Consider the following 22959-nt stretch of genomic DNA (forward strand, 5'->3'; position numbering starts at 1 on the left):
TCCTAAAAAAAGGAAGTTGTGTGCAAATTGTCCCAAATTTGATAAAGCTGTATTCTAGAATTTTAGTCTAGAAAAGTATATGAGGAAACTTATTCACCCTGAATAGTCTGGCTTTATGAAGGGGCACCTTTGCTGCAGACAACATTCGTCACCACCTACTGTATATAGTACATGAAGCCAAAGATTTGAACACTTACTGTGCGGTCCTATCATTAGATACAGAGAGGGCATCTGACAGACTTAAGTGGAATTTTCTATGGAGGGTATTAGAGAGATTCGGTTTAGGTGACAATTTTATTAATTTGGTGCGTACAATGCCAATCCATCTGCTATAGCCTTGACTGGTGGCTTACACTCTAAACCCTTTAATATTCTCAGGGGAATCCGGCAAGGCTGCCCTTTATCGCCTATGTTATCTGCTCTTTCTCTTGAACCTCTAGCGCAGAACATTCAGCAGAATGCAATAGTGACTCCCATTAAATTTAGATCATCAATCTATGGCATGTCTTTATGCAGATGATATACAGTTGTATATTGTGGATATTCAAAATTCTGTCCTTAATGTTATCGGCTTTCAATGAATTCAGTGACTTATCGGGCTATAAAATTTACTGGACAAAATCTGCCCTGATGCCTCTCAATGAAGCCTCGAGTAGGGTCATACAGGAAAACAGTGATGCCCACCTCTCTACACACCTGAATCACTTGCTTAAAAGGAATATCCTGCCTCAAATTAATTTTATTAGTGCTACGATTCCATTGTGTGTCGATTCCATTGTGTTGATTCTTTAATTCGGAAAATTCGGTGGAATTGCATGCTCCCACAAATCAAACTGAATACACTACAGTACACCAAAATGGATGGTGACTTAGCAGTCCCATACTTTAAGCTGTACCATTGTTTTTTTTCATTATGTCCACAAAAAATATGGGTACATCCACTGTCTGCAGTTCCTTGGAGAGAAATCGAGGAAGCATTAGTTTCTCACATTAGTCTACACTTTGCATGTTTATGGGGTTCCCTGGGGGTCAGAACTTAAGCACGTCCTCTAATAGACTGGGTCTCAGGAACTGCCTCTAGTGGGCTGGTCTCTGTGACATACTCACATTTGCTAAAAGCTTCATATAAGCCACTAGCTATTACCAAAATATGGGAAAAAGATCTAATCTCAGAGGATGGGCCAATTGATTGTAATACAGGCCGACATAATATATTGAATGAATCAAAAAATCATAATCATCAGCTAATTCTTTTCAAAGTGTGCCACAGGACATCCTGGATGCCTCTTAAGGGATACCTTGTGGGAATCACCTCAGACCCACTTAGTAACCTCTGTTCTGTTAAAACACCTGGCACCTTAATGCACAGGGAATGTCCAGAGGTCAGTTCGTTTTGGGCCAAGTGACATCTATACTATCCAGCATAATTGGGAGAGACTTGATGATGATTCAAGGTTTCAAAGAAACTGATAGTACAGCGCTGGCTGGGAGGCATGAGGGGGACTGCCGGGGGAGGGGACGGCGAAGAAGGGGTGACGGGGGGGGTGGGGGGGGGTATACAAGGTGTACATAGATCTACACTGTTTTTTTATTTGAATAAAACACACAAAAACTTGATCACAAAAAAAAAGCCTTTGACAAAGTCTTATACAGGAAAGGCTTATACATAAAACACTGACAACATTTTTAAAAACACTAGATTCTGTACTTTTCAGTAGGGGAAAATGGTGTACTCACGAGGGTCAAGCCTTGATGGACTGAATGACTTTTCCTCATTCCCAAACTTTTCTTGTCTAAGTCTGTGAATTATACTATATTTTTCTTCACTCAGAGATAAAGCTGAAAATGTTGCTCAGACTCTTGTATTTGTGGACACTTGCAACCATAAACCACAGCAGTGCCTTATAGCACATAATTTTATATCGGTGTCTCATACAAGATAAACAGATTTTGATTAAATCTTACCACTGAGATGTTTCGCTTTTCATGAATGGAGACAAATACAATTCTTTATAATGCTGTTTTCTGCATCCTTTTAGATGCTGAAGAGGAGAAATTATGCCTCTGTTAGTCTGTAGTACCTGAGTCTGCACAACAGTAAGAGTTGCATCTGGATGCAATTACATTGTAAATAAAGGTCAGGACAACCCAGACAGTCTGACTCCTGCGATCTTTGGGATATACAGGATATGTGTTATTATAAATGTCAAAGCCTGGACTATTAAACTGGATTGCATTTAGTGCAGTACTTGTCCTCTAAACTTAAAATGTCCAGCTTTATCCCATGAATCATTACTGTATAAACATGGTACTTTGAGGAAACTGTCATAGATGTGGTCCGTCGTATTCTCACCCATTTAAATCCCAGCAAGTGCCCTAATTCTCGATGCATAATTGTTTCTGTATCTAATGGTTCAGTAATGTACATTTACAAGTGATTGCCTTAAATCTTCCAAGGAAGTTGGCTTTTAGAATATTCATAGTTATAATGGCCATGTTTACACTTTTTATTTTATTTTTGTAAACGTGTAAACTTTTAACAATGGACGATGTGTTCTTGAGAAAAAAATAAATACTTGTATAACAGAGGAAAAAATTTCCTTTCAATTGCTGATTGAAAAATAATTTACATGTACCTCAGCAGTACACAATACACCCTTCCTGTAAAATAGAACAAATAAATACATTTCTTAAGGCAAGTTATTTGAAAACCACGTGGCTAGTTTGTATAAAATCCACTTTTGCTGATCATCTGACATTCTGCAAATTTATGGGAAACCTGAACAAGCAAATTAAAAATACAAACGGTTTTATACAGTTTGTGGAAATAAAAGAGAATTTATTTTCATATTATGAGATTAATCATGATGGTAGACTGCATTCCTTTAAATTATACTAAGTATTTCCAGTGATTCCATTTTTTAATTAGTAATCCATATGCTTCATCAAATCTTGTTTTGTTTGGCACTGTACTTACTCCTAAAGGTTGTTTTATGTATTTATTTATTTGTTTGTCTGTGTTCTTTAGGGAACATGTATGTTAAAATGTAGTTTTTAGACACATAATAACATGACAATATTATGAACGAGAGGGTGCCATTTGGCCCATCTAACTGGTTCTTAGTAGCTGATTGATCTCATAACTTTGTCAAGTTGGGTCTTGACGAGCTCCCGAGTGACGCTTCCAGCAAAGGCGCTCCATGTGGATGTGCCCTATAGCCTGGGGATCGCAGGTTCAACCGTGACCGGGAGTTCCTAGGGGGTGGCACACAATTGGCTGAGCGCTGCTTGGGTAGGGAGGGCTTAGGTCGGCAGGGAAATCCATGGCTCACTGCGTATTAGCGACCCCTGTGGCCGATAGGGCACCTGTGGTTCTGTAGTGGAGCCTCCAGATCTGTGTTGTCCTCTGGCACTATAGGTCTGGTGGCCTCGCTGTGGATCCGCATTCCGAAAGATGACGGATTGGCAGGAGCACGTTTCGGAGGGCACATGCTCCAGCCGCCATTCCCCATGTCGGGGGCGGGTTGCGAGTGGTGAGCCGAGGATGCAGATAATAATTGGGCACACTAAATTGGAGACGACTAAATTAAAAAAAAAAAAAAAAAAAAAAAGATGGGTCTTAACAGATCTGTTTCTGTCTCAACAACTTATTCCAGACGCTCACCATTCTCTGAAGAAGTGCCTTATCGCTGGCCTAAGTCTTATCTCCATTTAATTTTCAGTTGCATCCTCTGGTCCTGGTTTTTGTAGTGGCTTAAAGTAATGGTTTGGGTTAGTTGTGTCAACTCCTTTTTAAGATTTTAAAGACTTCAGTCATGTTCCCCCTGATTCTTCTTTGTTCCAGGCTAGATAGATTCAGTTGTTTCAACCTTTCTTCGTAGCTCAGTCCTTGAAGTCCTGGGATTAGTCTGATTGCTTTTCTTTGGTCTAACGCCAGGGACACAATATCCCTTTTGGTGGAGTGTTGACCAGAATTGGACCCAGCATTCCAAGTGTGATCTCACCAGTGTGTTATACAACCTCATCATAACTGTTTTACTGATGCAAGATTTATAAAATTTGTTTGCCGATCCTGATAAGATAAACTGTAGGTATATTAGAATATGGGCTACTTCCTGAATATTGAAAACTCAGATTCTAGCAATTATGTGAAGTGTTTTCAACATACCTTTTGAAAAGTTTTTTTTTTTTTTTTTTTTTTAACACAGAATACAATTTGTGTACATATCGGCACCAGTGAACAGTACAATCTCTAACTGAGCTGGAATACTACGGTCACTGCTATATTGTGAGTTTTGAGGCCAGTGACTTGAATGTGTACTGTTATTTAAACACAATACAGTTAAACTTAGATTTTCTGAACCCCAACGATACACAATTATGCATTTCTGTTACAGTTTCCATGGCAGTTTAAAAAATAAATAAGAGTGAAACTACAAAGAAATCAATTTCTAGTTCCATTGAAAGATATAAATTAAAGTAGAGGTTCAGCTTTATGATAAAACAACACATTATTACATAATATGCACAAACTCATTTCATACTTTGACAGAAGTATTTGGCCAATCCAACATATTTCGTATGAAAACCATTCTTTGCTAATTATTGACAATTATGATTGAAAACCACCACCTGATAATTCTAGAATAAATAAATACATAATCATCAAGTGTTGAAAAATATTGGGGAATTTGAAAAATGGTTAAAACTAAGAGTACAGCAACAATCTCGAAATTGAAGTGACACAACTAAACGAAAAACAAGAAACTACCAGATAAATAACAGAAATACTCTGTTTACTGAAGATAACTGTGTGGGCTATTCTTGGTAAACACAGGAGAACAGGAACTACTGTAACTAGCTCCAGGTGTGGAAGACGAAGAAATATTTCTGCAAAACATGGAAGAAGACTCGTTCGAGCAGCCTGGCAAAATCCTTTGATTACTCCAAAAGGTTTGACGCAAGAATTGAGAGAAAATGGTCAACAAATTCACAAGTGAACAATTAAACAATACCGTAACAAGATGGAATGTACATGGGCGAAAACCCAGATGCAAACCTTTGTTAAAAACAATGCACAAAAGAAAGTGATTGAGGTTTTCCATTGAATACTTGAAGAAGCCTGATGATTTCTTCATCCAAATTTTATGGTCAGATGAATCCAAAATATAACTTTTTTTTCTTTTTTACCAAGAAAGCAACAACATGTTTGGAGGAAGGGAGGAGAATAATTTAAAGAAAATTAATCATGTCCAATGTTAAACATGGTGGAGGTTGTATGATGGCGTGGGCTTGTTTTTCTTCCTCGTACTGGCGACCTTTGTATTGTAGAAGGATCAATGAATGCTGCAAAATATCAAGAAATGTTGTACTCTCGTTTGTTACCCAGTGCTAGAAGGCCTATTGGACGGAAGTTTGTTTTCTTGAGTAATGGCTTCCTTCTTGACATCGTACCATACAGGCCAGATTTGTGCTTGGGATATTGTTGTCACATGCACACTTTGACCAGTCTTGGCCATAAAAGCTTGTAGCTCTTTCAAATTTGCCGTTGGCCTCTTGGTAGCCTCTTTGATCAGTCTCCTTCTTGCTGATCTAGGCAGGGTCTTGGTGGTGCCATATACCTTCCACTTCTAAATAATCGTATTGACCATGCTCCAAGGGATATTCAAGGTCTTTGATATATTTTTATACCCATCCCCTGATCTGTGCCTTTCAACAGCTTTCTCCCTGAGTTTTTTTGAAAGCTTCTTGGTGCTCATGGTTGAGTCTTTGCTTTGAAATGCACTACCCAGCAGTGGGAACCTACAGGAACTGCTGAATCTATCCTGAAATCATGTGAATCACTCCAATTTAACACAGGTGGAAGCCACTTAACTTGGTATGTGATTTTGAAGGCGATTGGTTACACATGAGCCAATTTAGGATTGCTATTACAAGGGGGGTGGACACTTATCCAACCAAGCCATTTCAGTTTTTATTTTTAATTTTAATTTTCTACATATTTCTAGAATATTTTTTTCACTTGGAAGTTGTGGGGTAGGATGTGTAGATTAATGAAAAAAAATCAATTTTTAATGTATTTTAATTCCAGGCTATAAGGCAACAAAAGGTGAAAATTTTGAAAGGGGGTGTAGACTTTCTGTAGGCACTGTATAAGAAGCCGTCTGTCTGTCCATCTCTTTACATGCGTTTGTTTGTCGAGAGGGCATGAAGGGTTACAGGTCTTTTGCATGCACTCAACACCCACCCTGGAACCATAATTTAACATCAGCCACAAACATTTGGTCCACTTAAGATTGACCCTCAGTTTAGCTGATTTATTTTCTCTTTTTTAATAATTAGGGTACATTGGCTGAACTTTTTATTTCATGAAATATTAATACAACCTAACTACCTATACATTCCCTTCTAAATCGTATGCTTTTAGATAGCAGGTTAGAACACGTGTGTTACCATACAGAGAAACTGAGAGGCTAATGCAGGGCTTTGGCTGTGTGGCTATAGCTATTGTTAGAGGTAGCTTTTTTTGTTTATTTTTTGTTAATGTTGTTTAGGTGTCTGCAGTTTGTCTGTATCTGACTTTTTAAAATAAAGCTTGGAGGTTAACATATCTGCAGTTTTGGATCTAGAAAATGTATTTAGCTATTGTAGTAAATACATGCTGATTTATGTAAAATAAATACAGTATTTGTGTCCTTGCACTGCCACCAGGACTAGTGTGATATTTCCTTATCCTACAAGAGTTATTTGACTGTGTGCCACAGAGCTAATTACATTATCTTACTCCAGAGCATATCCTTTAATTATGCTAACTTCAACTGTGAATGTGAATCAAAAGCTGGCACAAAAATTGCAAATATATCTGCACCACTTTATCCCCAGTAACTAGAGTTACCACATTGATTGTAGATTGGCAGTCCAATAAAAAGTAATTCAACATCACAGAATAATTATCTGAATTCCGGTTCTCCCCAACTTGAATCACCAGTTCTACACAACAACTGTTTATCAGTTCTTCACTACTTTATTTGTAAATGATCTTGTAGGGCAACCTGGTCTCCAGGAAATCTATGTACTTGCAGAATTCTCAATTCCAATTGGATTTCTTTTGTGCCCTGGCGCTTGTTGTATATTCAGATCATACAGATTTCCAAAGTTAGAGCTTTACTACAAAAAAGTGTTGCTAATAACTGGGAGAGTCTTTTGTATCTAAAAGCTTGAACAAGGCGTACCTTTGGACATTTCAGTCAGAGTTTTGTTCCTCATCCACATCTGCAATGTTGGTTGAGGAGTCTGCAGAAGAACCATTACTTTTATGAGTATTCAGGGATACGTGGACGAAGATAAAACTGCGAGTGCCTTAAAGACACAATGATCGTTAGAAAGTTCTAACGTGTTTTTGCCACCGGATGTGAACAGGTTGTGCCCTAAAGAAGAACTGTATTGCTCATGCTCAGTAAAAGCGGCATACTCATTATGGAAAGTAGTTTATACTTGTTATTCTGCATACCTCCAGGTGACATAGCTTTCCTTTCCTGTTAATGCACCTCACAGTTTCCAAATGGTAATGTAAATGGTGATGTATCCCTTTTTGTGTGCTGTGAATATAGTTTGGGGGCGGAGGTCTTGTTCACTCCCCTTCGCACAGAATCCAACCCCAAGGAGTTCATGAGCTGAATTACACCACCCGACAAAACATATCCAATAATGCACAATAGAGGTTTTTATGGCATTGTAAGTGAAAGGCTTGTAAATGTAAATAGGCATGTATTGCTGATTATTGTGAGGTAATAAAACAAACAGGATGGATCTGATTTTAGAGTTCCTTTGGTAATAATTATGTAAGGTATTTATTCCAAAGTGTGGTAGTTCAAAGATGGTGTAATAATTAAAGTGGTGGTATTTATCATTTTCTTTATGTAGTGTAAGCAGCTGTCCGTGGTTTGCAGGTTATAGGGCGCTGATGGAAAACAACCCAAAGTCAGTGAAGTGTAGGTTAATTGGTAACAATGGAAAGGCTTAGCATGCAAAACACTGGCTTATCCTGAAATCTGCTGAAATGCATTCTCATGGGACATTGCTGCAGTGTTACAGTAGGTGGCTTTGTCTTAGAGAGTTAATAATGGTGACTTATTAAAAACGGTCACAGAAGAAAACGTTGGATAAGATTTGCTACACTAGAGGTAGTTTTGCTATTTAATAAAATGTATAGTCAATTTCATAAACAAAGCTTGACAGCAGCGTTGTAAATCCATGTATAACATGTCTACATTTAGACTCTCATAATTACAAATTAACTTAAAATAATTGTTTTTAAAATGTGTTTATGTAAATTGCTTTAACACTTCTCTAGTTTGTGTCTTGGTAGTAACACTGTTCAATATAATAGTAATTAAAAACCCTGCTCTTGAAATCCCTGAGACTGTACCAGCTATAATGTGACTATTTTGTCAGACAAGTATGTCAATTTACAGAAGACAGGTTTACACTTGCTACTTTGTAACAAGTGCAATCTTACTTTTCCCAGAATATGTTATTCTCTTTAGGTAATTAAAAGTCCAAAATGATCCACACACTGCTGTTTGAAGAGTAGCAATAAAAAACCACTACAAAATCAAAATTATGTGAAAAAATTTGTAGAACAGGTAAAAAAAGTGATATAGTGCAAACGTGCCAACGTTTCGGTCGTATGACTATCCTCAGTGCGCATGAATTGAGAACACCTGAGTATTTAAGGTCTTAATTGAATTCAAGGTAAATGTCAGAGGTCAGGCATTCAATTGAAGACAGAACAACATGTGCACAGACCAGTTAATATGTTAATATATTTATAGACATTAGAGGGAATATATTATTAAATACTATTATAAAATGTCATTATAGGACAAGTTACTGAAAAATAGCAAAAACAACAATGGCAGAAAACAGTTAAATACATCATATTACTGATTTATTGAATTAAGATCTATTGAGTAGACTACTTCAATTCATGTGTACCTACCTACTTTACCTATTTAAAAATGTAAATACTATTAACATATTGTAAGTTACAAGGGCAGGAAATTAAATAAAATACAAAATAAAATGTGCAGGTAATAACTTGTGAAATCTTGTGTTCTTTTTTTTAGTTACATGACTTGTAAAGGTTTTCGTTTTAATAGCATTGTCACAAGCTGCACATATCCGACATGGAAAGAATTCATTTATGACTGTACCTCAGTAAATTTTTAGCTGTATCTTTAAAAGAATCGGCTTTAATAAGAATGTCCTGCATATTTCTACCTCTGTAGTGTGTAAAAATGGGCATAGATTGAAATATTTTGCTAGCAATAGTATCAACAAGATATGCCAGTGTTGTTTAATAATGTTTTTAATCTCATGACTGTGAGAAATGGAAGAGAATTCTTTGTTCTTATTCACATGAGGATTTATATCTATGTTTTGAACTTTGAAGAGAGCTTTATCTAGCCAAACCCTTGGGTAATTCCTAGGTAGAAATTGGTCATACATTTTGCCAGCTTCAGTGTTAAAATCTTCAGATTTAAAAAACATTTGTTTAAGTTGCAAAAATTGACTATAAGGGTGTTCCCTTTTGAGTGGTACAAAGTGAAATCTAGACGCATGTAGAATACAGTTTTTTTCAGTCGGTTTAGTTTACAAGGTGGTATATAGTGATCCATTATCAAGACATACAGTGGTATGGTACCACATGATTATGTTATTTATGAAAGGATTATGTCCATATATATATATATATTATCCTATAATATATATATATATATATATTATATATATATATATCTATATAATATATAATATAGTCTATATATATATATATTACTGTATTCAAGAAATCCCATAAAGAGTTTGGCATAGTCAGGTGTAGATAAAAATCTTTCTCGAAGAGAAAGTCATTTTTAGTGAGAACCATATGTGCCATCTCAAGTAGAAATGCAGTTGGTGTATGGATGCCACTTCTCCTAACAAGAACTTAAGAGTATTGAGGGCCTCAACATGTGGAATATTGGTATATAGACTTACAACATCAAGTGTGGCTAGAATAACATTTTCATTGGTCATCTTACATTGGATAACTGACCAATAAAGTCACCCGTATCCCTAGATATGAAGGTAATTCGATAAAATGGGGTCTCAAGAAAGAATCAATATAATTGGAAAGAGGTTCAATGTCTATGCGGGCTGTACCGTGTGGTAGATGACCGCGACTGGAGTTATGCGTCCCAAGCCGTAGAGGAGCGTGCTAATCAAAGTCTAAGTCATCTACCACACGGTTGAGACAAAGAAGTTGGATTCATGTTTGAGAAAAGCACTCATAGCAAACTGCAACAAAGGAAATGGCTATAGAACAGTGTCAAAGGAATATAGACTTCCAAAATCCACAATCAGAAAATAATCAAAAAGTACCGCAGAACAAATTCAACAGAAACACTTGAAAGAAGAAAGACTTCTCAAGAAAATGATGGATACAGCAGGTAGGAGAATCGTCCGAACAGCAAAAAAAAAAAAAAAAAAAAAAAAATCCAAGCTCAACAGCCATGAGAAGCATCAAGCAATACAGTGCACAAAAAAACTGCCCAAAGGCAACCTGAACACAGAAGAGTTGTGTGTGTATAGACCTTGCTGCAAACCAATTTTAAATAAAATGTATAAAACAAGCCATCTAGAATTTGCCAAGTACAGGTAGTAGACAAAAAAAATGGAAACACCAATGTAAAGTTACTTAATAGGGCATTGAGCCACCACAATGCGGCCTGTATGCGCCATGGCATAGAGTCTACCAGTCTCTGGAATTCTGCAGGAGTGATGCGGCACCATTCTTCCACGAGAAAGTCAGTCAACTCACGTCTGGTTGATGGAGGTGGAAAACGCTGTCACAGGCGTCGTTCCAAAATATCCCATAGATGCTCGATTGGGTTCAGATCTGGTGACTGAGAAGGCCATGACATATGGATAACATCAGTGACATGCTCATCAAACCATTGGGTGACCACACATGCTCTGTGGATGGGGGCATTGTCATCCTGAAAGACACCCCCCCCTCCCCCCGGCAGGAAAGAAATGCTGCAACATGGGGTGAAGATGATCACTCAGTACCGTTAAGTAGTGATTAGCATTGACCTTGCCTTCTAAGGGAATGAGTGCACGCAAACCATGCCAAGAAAATGCGCCCCACAACATTACAGAACCACCAGAACCCTTCACTGTTGGAACCAAGCACTCAGGGTTGTACAATTATTTAGGTTGGTGCCACACGTGCACTTGTCCATTTATCAAGAACATGGTGAAGGATGATTCCTCTGACCATATCACGTTTCTCCACTGCTCGGTAGGCCATTGCCTGTGCTCTTTGCACCACTGGACTCGCAAATGTGCATTGCCAGCTGTGATAAGCAGTTTGTGCACTGCAACCCAACTATGGTATCTCGCTCTGTGGAGTTCTCAGCGGACTGTTTTGGATGAAACTGAAACTTCAACAACTTTACTGAGGAGTTGGTTCCAGACCCTCCCGATTTTCTCTGTGTAAAAAAGTGCCTCCTATTTTCTGTTCTGAATGCCCCTTTGTCTAATCTCCATTTGTGACCCCTGGTCTTTTGTTTCATTTTTCAGGTCGACATCGTCAATACTTTTTAGAATTTTGAATGCTTGAATTAGGTTGCCGCGTAGTCTTCTTTGTTCAAGACTGAATAGATTCAATTCTTGTAGCCTGTCTGCATATGACATTCCTTTTAAGCCCGGAATAATTCTGGTCGCTCTTCTTTGCACTCTTTCTAGAGCAGCAATATCCTTTTTGTAGCGAGGCGACCAGAACTGAACACAATATTCAAGATGAGGTCTTACTAATGCATTGTACAGTTTTAACATTGCTTCCCTTGATTTAAATTCAACACTTTTCACAATGTATCCGAGCATCTTGTTGGCCTTTTTTATAGCTTCCCCACATTGTCTAGATGAAGACATTTCTGAGTCAACAAAAACTCCTAGGTCTTTTTCATAGATTCTTTCTCCAATTTCAATATCTCCCATATGATATTTATAATGCACATTTTTATTTCCTTACACATTTCTCTATTAAATGCCATTTGCCATGTGTCTGCACAGTTCTGAATCTTGTCTAGATCATTTTGAATGACCTTTGCTGCTGCAACAGTGTTGCCACTCCTATTTTTGTGTCATTTGTGAATTTAACAAGTTTGCTTACTATACCAGAATCTAAATCATTATTGTAGATTAGGAATAGCAGAGGACATAATACTGATCCCTGTGGTACTCCACTGGTTACCACACTCCATTCTGAGGTTTCTCCTCTAATCAGTACTTTCTGTTTTCTACATGTTAACCACTCCCTAATCCATATACATGTGTTTCCTTGAATCCCAACTGCGTTCAGTTTGAGAATTAATCTTTTATGCGGAAATTTGTCAAAAGCTTTCTGGAAATCTAAATAAACCATGTCATATGCTTTGCAATTATCCATTATCGATGTTGCATCCTCAAAAAAATCAAGCAGGTTAGTTAGACACTATCTCCCTTTCCTAAAACCATGTTGACTGTCTCCCAGGATACTGTTACCATATAGGTAATTTTCCATTTTGGATCTTATTATAGTATCTATAAGTTTGCATATAATAGAAGTCAGGCTTATTGGTCTGTAGTTACCTGGTTCAGTTTTGTTTCCCTTTTTGTGGATCAGTATTACGTTTGCAATTTTCTGGTCTGTCGGTACAACCTCTGTGTCAAGAGACTGTTGCATGATCTTGGTTAGCGGTTTGTAAATAACTTCTTTCATTTCTTTGAGTACTATTGGGAGGATCTCATCCAGCCCAGGGGCTTTGTATATTTTAAGAGCTCCTAGTCCCTTTAACACTTCTGCCTTGGTTATGCTGAAGTTATTTAAAACTGGATAGGAACTGGATGACATGTGGGGCATGTTTTTTCTTCATCTATGATTTTGCCATTTGTATCTCTTAGACATTTAACCTCCTCTTTGAATGTTCTCTTGCTGTTGTAATATTGGAAAAACATTCTGGAATTGGTTTTCCTCCTGTGCAAAAAGATAACTAATCTACTTCTGCTTAAAAGTAAGTCATCCTGGGGGATTCTATATTTAATACATGTGTTGGAGTGCCAGCTGGTTAAAGCTCCATCAGGAAGTCAACTGTTCAGAAAAGAGTTTTGAATTCATTGTCAAATCTGACCAAGAACAGTCAGCATGTACAGTGGCTTGCGAAAGTATTGACCCCCCTTGGCATTTTTCCTATTTTGTTGCCTTACAACCTGGAATTAAAATGGATTTTTATTTGGATTTCATGTAATGGACATACACAAAATAGTCCAAATTGGTGAAGTGAAATGAAAAAAATAACTTGTTTAAAGAAATTCTAAAAAATAAATAACGGAAAAGTGGTGCGTGCATATGTATTCACCCCCTTTGCTATTAAGCCTCTAAATAAGATCTGGTGCAACCATTGACCTTCAGAAGTTACATAATTAGTTAAATAAAATCCACCTGTGTGCAATCTAAGTGTCACATGATCTGTCACATGATCTCAGTATATATACACCTGTTCTGAAAGGCCCCAGAGTCTGCAACACCACTAAGCAAGGGACATCACCAAGCAAGCGGCACCATGAAGACCAAGGAGCTCTCCAGACAGGTCAGGGACAAAGTTGTGGAGAAGCACAGATCAGGGTTGGGTTATAAAAAAATATCCGAAACTTTGAACATCCCACAGAGCACCATTAAAGCCATTATTAAAAAATGGAAAGAATATGACACCACAATAAACCTGGCAAGAGAGGGCCGCCCACCAAAACTCACAGACCAGGCAAGGAGGGCATTAATCAGAGAGGCAAAAAAGAGACCAAAGATAACCCTGAAAGAGCTGCAAAGCTTCACAGCGGAGATTGGAGTATCTGTCCATAGAACCACTTTAAGCCATACACTCCACAGAGCTGGGCTTTACGGAAGAGTGGCCAGAAAAAAGCCATTGCTTAAAGAAAAAAATAAGCAAACACATTTGGTGTTCGCCAAAAGGCATGTGGGAGACTCCCCAAACATATGGAAGAAGGCACTCTGGTCAGATGAGACTAAAATTGAGCTTTTTGGCCACCAAGGAAAACGCTATGTCTGGCGCAAACCCAACACCTCTCATCACCCCGAGAACACCATCCCCACAGTGAAGCACGGTTGTGGCAGCGTCATGCTGTGGGGGTGTTTTTCATCGGCAGGGACTGGGAAACTGGTCAGAATTGAAGGAATGATGGATGGTGCTAAATACAGGGAAATTCTTGAGGGAAGCTTGTGTCAGTCTTCCAGAGATTTGAGAATGGGATGGAGGTTCACCTTCCAGCAGGACAATGACCCTAAGCATACTGCTAAAGCAGCACTTGAGTGGTTAAGGGGAAACATTTAAATGTCTTGGAATGGCCTAGTCAAAGCCCAGACCTCAATCCAAGTGAGAATCTGTGGTATGACTTAAAGATTGCTGTACACCAGCGGAACCCATCCAACTTGAAGAAGCTGGAGCAGTTTTGCCTTGAAGAATGGGCAAAAATCCCAGTGGCTAGATGTGCCAGGCTTATAGATACATACCCCAAGAGACTTGCAGCTGTAATTGCTGCAAAAGGTGGCTCTACAAAGTATTGACTTTGGGGGGGTGAATACTTACTTACGCTTTTCAGTTTTTTTGTCTTATTTCTTGTTTGTTTCACAATAAAAAAATATTTTGCATCTTCAAAGTGGTAGGCATGTTGTGTAAATCAAATAATACAAACCCCCAAAAATTCCATTTTAATTCCAGGTTGTAAGGCAACAAAATAGGAAAAATGCCAAGGGGGGTCAATACTTTCACAAGCCACTGTATCTAAGAAACTTCTGAAAAATGAAAGCCCCTTCTGAACTAAACAGATTCATCTTCTGATTGATTCAGTTTTTATTTATTCATATTTTGCTTCATTTCCTGTTGATGTGCTACACAACTTCACATCATTATCTGACCAGATTACAGAAGGCAAGAAGATTCAATATTGTAGTTGCATGCTTTATGGTAAGCCAAACATTTAAGAGGGTTGCATTATTTCTGAATACTCTGGAAAATGTTTGACTTTTACCTTTTGAAATATGATGTTCCACAGCAGTCATTTTAAATCCTTTTTTTAGCAGAGGATTACTTAACATGGACTAGATGTACTGTAGTTTTAGTAGGATTTAGGAGCTTACACCAGAGTTCTTGTGAGGTTGAAGTGCTTCACCTGAGAAAAAATGAAAATATATTTTACCACTCACGTGGCTTCATTTGAAGTTATGGTCGTGCCCTGTATGACAAATGCCGTGTATCATGAACAGCTTGAGAAATCATCAATTTACGACATTCAAGAGATTAATATTTGAACTCACTGATTTATTACATACAGGTACATTTCACACATTGCTAGCTTATTGCCACAGGCGAGTGTTTGTATTGGCCAAGTGCAAATCTGTCCTTGGTTACAGTAAATCAAGGACTACCGTTAAATTATGTATTTATTTATTATCAGTATCCTTGAATGCACATGTCTGATTGACATAATTTGTACATGTTTGGGCTTGGAAGTTATCATTTGTATTCTCATTTGCTAAAACCGTCATAAGCAGTGTATTTTATTGTTGTCACATAAAGAAAACTGTCTATATTTTGCTTGTACCTCTTGGGCATGAAACTGTAGCTTTTTATACGAGAGTCATGTGATTCTGAAAAAGTAGCATTGATATTAAGTTGCTTTTTATTTTACTTTATTGGTTGATTTAAAGAAAAAAAATGTGTAAAAGTAGTTATTCAGACTAGATTTAGTATTCAGACCTTATTGAAGCGAGGGCAGTAAACAGTTTCTGGGCTGATCTGTATGGAATGTATTTGCAACAGTAGAAACATTTTTTAGGAAGCAATCTTTCAGATTTAAACACCCCCTTACAGAAAGGTTTGTAAAAATACCTACTAGCTAAGTTAGAGAGATGGGAGAAAGTAGGGACAGTTATACAGTACATGGACTCCAGGTGTCCATTTAAGCAAAGCAAAGCTTCAGAGATGTACTATTTTTCTATAATGGTACATAAATGTGTAAGGGCAAACTAACCTTGAATAAAAGTATGGGAGCACTAAAGTAATAATCCAGAAACTACAGTCTTATCTGCTGAAATGCAGAAATATAAAAAATAGGCAAAGATAAGCAAAGTATTCCGTGCTACTGGAGAATCATTTGTAAGGACAGAAAATAAATTGAATTTGTGCCGTTCATTTCAGATAAAGGGAATTATTATAAAAGAGGTCTGTATACTATATTTAGTCATGTTTTATTTATTCCAACGCAAAATGTGAGGTGCAGTAAAATGTATTGGGGTTAGGGAATGGGTTATTACAGCTGGTTTGATAAAGAAGGTTTATCAGAAGGAAGGTAGAATGCATTATTTATATTAAAAAAAAAAAAAAAAAAATACCACCATTGTTTTTCTGAAAAACAAAGTAAAAAAGAAAAATTAAATGGAAATTCATTTTACTACAAATAAAATATAACAAGGAACAATGTAGCATATTTATATGAATGTCAATCTGCCTTTTGTGGCAAGTTTAATAGGTTTTCAACAGTACAGTGCACATCTAACTATTGAGCTTCAATTCTCTTGCAGATTTGGGATCTATGTAAGTGCCACATTTGCTCCTGCATAACCAAGCATACAACCATATAAGCACAAGCTTTCTTAATATAAGACAGGTACAGGGAATGGCTGAAGTGATACATAGAGAGTGAGAATTATGTGGTGAAACTTTTGTGTTTCAAGCAATAGACTCAAAACTAATCGACTAAATCTACACGGAATACAAAATTACCGTGTAAAATGTCAGATGAGTACAAGATTTAGCACTGTTAAAAAAAATAAATAATTGGAAACTTGTTTTTCCGAAAGGATACTCCACCCATCAATCTCGTATGTTACCAGTTTGACCAGTTAAATAGGTCTCTCTGTCTACAAACCCTTGTCGTTTCTTTGTTTGGTCCTCCTCCTCCCTGCCCCCACCCTGCAGCATACCTTGTCTAAGGGGAAGGTGCCACTTGTCCTGCCCTCTGACTGAGCCATTCTTAATCACTGTATTGCATTCATCTCAGCTCGGCAAGCATAGGGGCGGCTATCGAGCTCCAATGGATAAGGCCATGGGTCAATTGTAATGTGAATGTATTATGTATCTGTTGGTTATCATGTTCATGTCGGGCATATCTCTTTGCCAATTGTTCATGTGCCATCAGTCATATCTTTCACAACCAATAACTGTTTATTCTCAGTTTTTGTTTTCAGTCAACTGTCTTATTTATATAGCATTTAAGAGAATAAATGTATAGGATAATTATTATTTGCACTTGAGTAGATCTGAACTTCACATGGATGTGGTTTACTGTCTTGTATGGAATTTATCCAGCTTACTCTTGAAATAAACCTGGTACTCCCTAAACAACAATACTGCCTGTCAGCTCTTCTAGACAGCGCTGCTTTGTATAAACTTTATTTGCTGGTAGTCCTACTGATTGCATCTCTGTATACTTAGTTGAACTGCATTATTACAGTTGATTTATGTTTTGGTTAATACTGGTATTGGTTTTGATTTTCCCAACTCCTGACTTTCATTTATTTAAAGCTCTTAGTGACTGGCTGTTCATTTTGTCTTTAGACTGGGTATTATATTAAAAAAGAAAATGACAGGAAATTTTGGCTGGGAATTTAATTTGGTTTTATTGGCGGTTTTGATTGACTCACCAATAATTCCTCCACCAATCAGGGTGTGGCATACAATGAGTGATCCTGGCTTCTGACACACTGGTATGCAGCACATGTTAAAGAAGCGCTGGGCAAGGGAAATAATGTGTTGGATGTCAAAGTGAATATGAATGGAATTTATGATGCGATCAGGAACTCAGAGGCAGTGTAAACTGCTCCTGCTGATGTGGTACCTCTACGACTGTTCTTTTTTATGTTAAGCAGTTTTGTGTTATTTTTTTTTGCAAGGGTTTATTTAAGTACTGTAACAGCAAAAATAGTTTATTCCAGACTAGTTAGAAAGTCTGTAACAAAAGCAAATTTGCTTTGGATTGTTATTGTCGATTCGTTGTAGATACTATTAAGACACCCACCGTGCAGGTATCGCAACGCCCCTAAGCAATATGTTAAAATAAATTAGTTGTGCATCATATGAAAATGAGTTGCTTTTGCCAGTGTAGTCTATTAACTTTGAAATTTAAAGCATTTTTGTTTTGGCTTTATTGTTAAAGTTTTCACATGTGGCAATGGCTGTCCTACAATTACTACATGCTATTGCGATCATTCCTCTTATGTTAGTGAACCAGAGCTACGTTTTAAAACTGAGTTAGTAAATGCCTATTGTTAAAGTGTACTGCAGCTACTAATCCTTTCCAATTACTAGTATCTTAAAATTAAGGACTATACAACAATAATGCTGTAACTCATTTTTAGAAGGCCGCCTTTGTTCTTATCCAAGTTGCTGCAGTGACATTGTAGATGCTGTAACAAGTTTTTGTAAATGAGATACTGTTTTAAAGACAGATTTCATTAAGTAAATAAGAATTTGAATGTTTTTTTGTTTTTTTTAAATTGAAAGCAAATACCAAATTTAATACCAGCCAAAAATTTCCCATTATACAGTATATTAGCGAGATGCAGAATTTCATTGCTTTACCTGCATGACAGCACACGAAAACCGCAATGTTATCAGGGAATAATTGCACTCTGATGACCCAGACAGAATTCAGTTTTTATGTCTCAGGCACTTTAAAAACCTGATCAACATTTAAAAAAAGAAATCGCACACATATGAAAACAAATTGAGAGACCATTCAAGTAGTTCTTGGTTGTTTGCTGATTGTTCTTTTTATGCTTCAATCACACACAGGGATCTTGCTGCAAGGAACTGCCTGGTTGGCGAAAATAACTTGCTGAAGATCAGCGACTTTGGAATGTCTCGGCAAGAGGATGATGGGATTTATTCATCATCCGGCTTGAAACAGATTCCCATCAAATGGACGGCTCCAGAGGCCCTAAATTACGGTAAAGGAAGGTCTTCGTTTCATTTGAAAGAGCTGTTTGTTACAGGTTATTCAAACAATAGCTTTACCCTTTCTTGAGTGTGTATTTGTTTGTTGCTGGAATGTTATGTTTTGCGATGGTAGCAGGGCAGAGCCAGGAATGAGAGACTCGAAAATAAGGAGCTGCACTTTAAGCGTGTATGCGTGTATTACACACAAATGAAAGAAAAGGGCTCAAGGGCCAAAATAAAAGGTTTAAACAAAACACCAGAACAAACACCAAACAAACATGTACCCTGAGGCTGGGGAGTAGCCTTACACTCGCCAAACTCCCGCCATAACACAAAGGATTTCTCCTCCTTTAATACAGGTGGCCTTTCTCCAATTAGCACTCAATTACCTAATTGGAGAATGACCAGACCAGTGATTGTTGGCTGGGACAGATTTAACCCCATCCCTGCCAACCTTCCCCCTTCCACACCGTTCACAGCAGCAGCTTTGGCCCTGTCACAGGGATCATATAGAATAGGAGTATGAAATAACACTTTTATCCACTATCTTTTCAAAGACCTATTTTATTTCTCAGGCTCAAGTTTTTTTTTTTTTTTTTTTTTAAACTGCAGTAGGCTCAGGCAGCCTAAAAGACAACACAAGTGTGCTTTGCATCACAATGGAAATGTAATCCTGAAAATCCTCCTCACAACACCTGCTTTGTTGTATGTGAACTGTGCCAAAAAAATGAAATGAAATGTCGTGCCTAGCGGAGGCGCTGGTATAGCAGGCTCTTTTTAGGAGCTGCAGGCAGTAGCATTCCAGAAACCTCTTTTGGGAGTATGTCAAATAGATTAGTGTAACCTACTTTTTACTGTGAGGCAATAAATGTTCTAGCAGATATTAACAAAATTCATCTATGACATCTTCATGTACAGCTAACTGGAAATACCAGACATACACAGTTATTCAAAACAATTTAAAACAAAATATATTGTACCATTTAAATAAATACGTAAACTCAGAGTAAGAAGGCACATGACAGTTGCTGTTGCGTCCATAGGATTTATTTTCTTATACGGAAATAAATGGGGAATCACTATAATATGGATTTAGTTTAACAATCTTCAGAATAAGAATTGGGGAGGGCAGTGATACTACAGTGAATGAGAGGTAAGAAAGTGTAAGATATCACTCATTTAAGCTCATTCAGTTGTAACCCTTACCCTTTCATTCCTCTTTTTTGTATGTGTCTTGCTAAAGCAATAGTGAAGAAGATTATCCGAGATCTAGACACGAACAACGAGCAAATAACATTGAAGCACCTGGGGGGTTTCTACTGTGTTGAGAGTGTTTTTTTTTTCCCTAAGACAAACCAGTGGAAGAAAAATAAAGCTATTTTTGAAAAGCCTTTAGTTTCTTTTGTTATAAAAAGCTAAGTTGTTTTAAGGTCTGCAGACAACCAAGGCCGTTTAAGAATGGGAGAATTGTAGAAGCTACATAATAAAAAAGCAATGCCTTTCATTGCTTCCTGCAGTTAATGTCACAAAACTTTCTGTTAGAACACTGTCAGTGATGATCTTTTATTATCCCAAAAACTAACTGAACACAGCTGTTGGAGCCTGCTTTCATTCACAGTTTGCCACGCAAAAGGACTTGGGTGGTGTTTAAATTTATCCCCTGCCAGCATGCCTGTTTCCTTAAAGCAGGGCAACTTTTCAAAGATAACAGTTTATAATTTAAGTTTAAGTTTATAAGGCAGTGCATAATTTTTCAATCGCCCCGCAGAAATGCAGTATCCTGTAGGATTGTGCCTGTTTCAAAATGTAAATACCTATGATATAGAAAGTGATCTAGAGCATTTTAATACAGTGCTCCCTCAATATTTCAGAAGTCAATAATTCACAAATTTGTTTCATTCACAGTTAGGCCATGTTGACAGTACTTTTTATGTGCCCTTCATAAGATACAACTCTGAATCTGTGCAGTTCCCTTGTTTATTTAGTTTTTTGTCTCTTAGGGAGATACAGTTCAGAAAGTGACGTGTGGAGTTATGGCATTCTTCTCTGGGAGACGTTCAGTTTAGGAGTTTGTCCCTACCCCGGAATGACAAACCAGCAAGCCAGGGAGCAAGTTGAAAAAGGTACTGTGTACTTGTCTGGGCCTGATTTTTATGTCCTTTCTCTTTCTTTGAGATGTTCATACCAGGTTTGTTTGTTTGTTTGCCACATATTGTGGGAAATAGTCAGATTCACCAGCCCTCTGCAGAATGTTACCAAAGTTCTCAAAACAGACCTGATACTTAGATATGAGATTACAGCAATAGCCTCTGGCGTGCTGCTGCTGCAATGGAGGATGTGTTTGCAACTGACAGATTGTTTATACTCTTTGTTGAAACTGGAACACTTTAGCAAGGAGGGAAATCAAACAGAGGTCAGTCAACTATGGGACAGGATCTTGGCTGTTTTTTATAAAAACAAAACCATATTATATAACTTTTCTATTTCAAATGTTTCAACAATCCTGAAGTTTTCTTTCTTTTCTGTTTAGGTTACAGAATGACTTGTCCACAGAAGTGTCCAGAGGAGGTCTACAAAACAATGCAGAAATGCTGGGAATACAAGCCTGAAAACCGTCCCAAGTTTGTTGACATACAAAAGGAACTTGCATCATTAAAAAAGAAATAACACTATAGATAGAGGCAGGAACATATATACTTCTTATCTTATATATAAATCTATATCTTGGCAAACAGAATAAACACTGATTTTTTGCCTCATCATGCTATACTGCATTAACAGGTTTAAAATAATTTGTAATAATGTTAGTATCCAGTTGCTAGTGTCATAGTTTGCCTATAACTATTTGAGGGCATAAAAAGGAAAAAAAAAAAAAAAAAAAACAGCCTAAACACAGCTGCCAAATATTCTGCCATCCCTAAAGTCAGAGGTGCCATTTGTGTTCTGTTTTAGTGGGGTGTATTTCATGCATGGGGAATTAAAACTGAGGTAAGCCCTTGATGCATGTTATTTTATTGTCTAATTTATTGATAACGTCGGCCCAGATGTTTATGGGAAATGGTAATGCAGTTATTTCCCTGCTTAGAGTTGTTTTCCCAAAGTTTACAATAAGCAAGTCATTCTGGAATTCAATCCTAGTTAGCACCTTTGACAGGCTAGGTAATTTCTTGATCACAAAACCAATGCCAGGAAATACACCCTCATGCAAGGGCACAAAATATATCCTGTTGTCTGTAACTGTGATTAACTAGCTTTTTGTTACTGTAATTATCAAGTGTTTGCTGAATCTGTTTTTTTATGTATATTATCACCAGTATTTACCAAAGCCCAGCATCTGCACATCATGTCATACAAATGAACTACCTGTACAGTATGTGAAACACATTTTTTTTAATACTTTATTTTTTAAAACGTGGTATTTTACAAGGTGCATTTTTAGGTTTTGAAATACATGTTCATATGTTTTCTACAAAATAAAAACTCACTTGACAGGCAGACGTTTTTTTTGGTTTTTACATTACCGTATATAGTCTGTGTCATGCTTTAGTTCTTCTTTACCATAACACCAAACATCCAACACACATTTCAGCAGTATTATAGAAACAATAGAAGATGTTTCCACTTTTTTTAAGTGTTGATGCAAGGCATTTGATGTAAGGCGTGTGTTTACGGAGAGCTGTTCTATTGAATACCATTGGCATTGGCATTCACAGCAATGGTCTGTCGTACAGTTTAAATATAATTAAACTCGTGGAATACATTAGCCTTGTGCATTTTAGATATAAAAAGGATAAGCAATAACACTGTGTTATATAATTATTAACATTATGCTGTTATTTTATAAGCAAGCTGTTAAACA

The 22959-nt window shown here is 37.2% G+C and overlaps 1 protein-coding gene across 3 annotated transcripts in view; it reads left to right on the forward strand.

The window, feature by feature from the left end:
- fer (fer (fps/fes related) tyrosine kinase) overlaps positions 1-22595 on the forward strand; it is a 105712-nt gene extending 83117 nt beyond the window's left edge. For all 3 annotated transcript variants that reach the window (XM_041231452.1, XM_041231460.1, XM_041231470.1), the window contains 3 exons: positions 18957-19111; positions 21101-21223; positions 21631-22595. In XM_041231452.1, coding sequence (XP_041087386.1) covers positions 18957-19111; positions 21101-21223; positions 21631-21767 — 415 coding nt within the window. In that variant the 3' untranslated portion in view covers positions 21768-22595. The remainder of the gene's footprint in view (positions 1-18956; positions 19112-21100; positions 21224-21630) is intronic.
- The last annotated feature ends 364 nt before the right edge of the window (positions 22596-22959 follow it).

Source organism: Polyodon spathula, chromosome 2 (assembly GCF_017654505.1).
Source record: "Polyodon spathula isolate WHYD16114869_AA chromosome 2, ASM1765450v1, whole genome shotgun sequence".
NCBI classification, from domain to species: Eukaryota; Metazoa; Chordata; class Actinopteri; order Acipenseriformes; family Polyodontidae; genus Polyodon; species Polyodon spathula.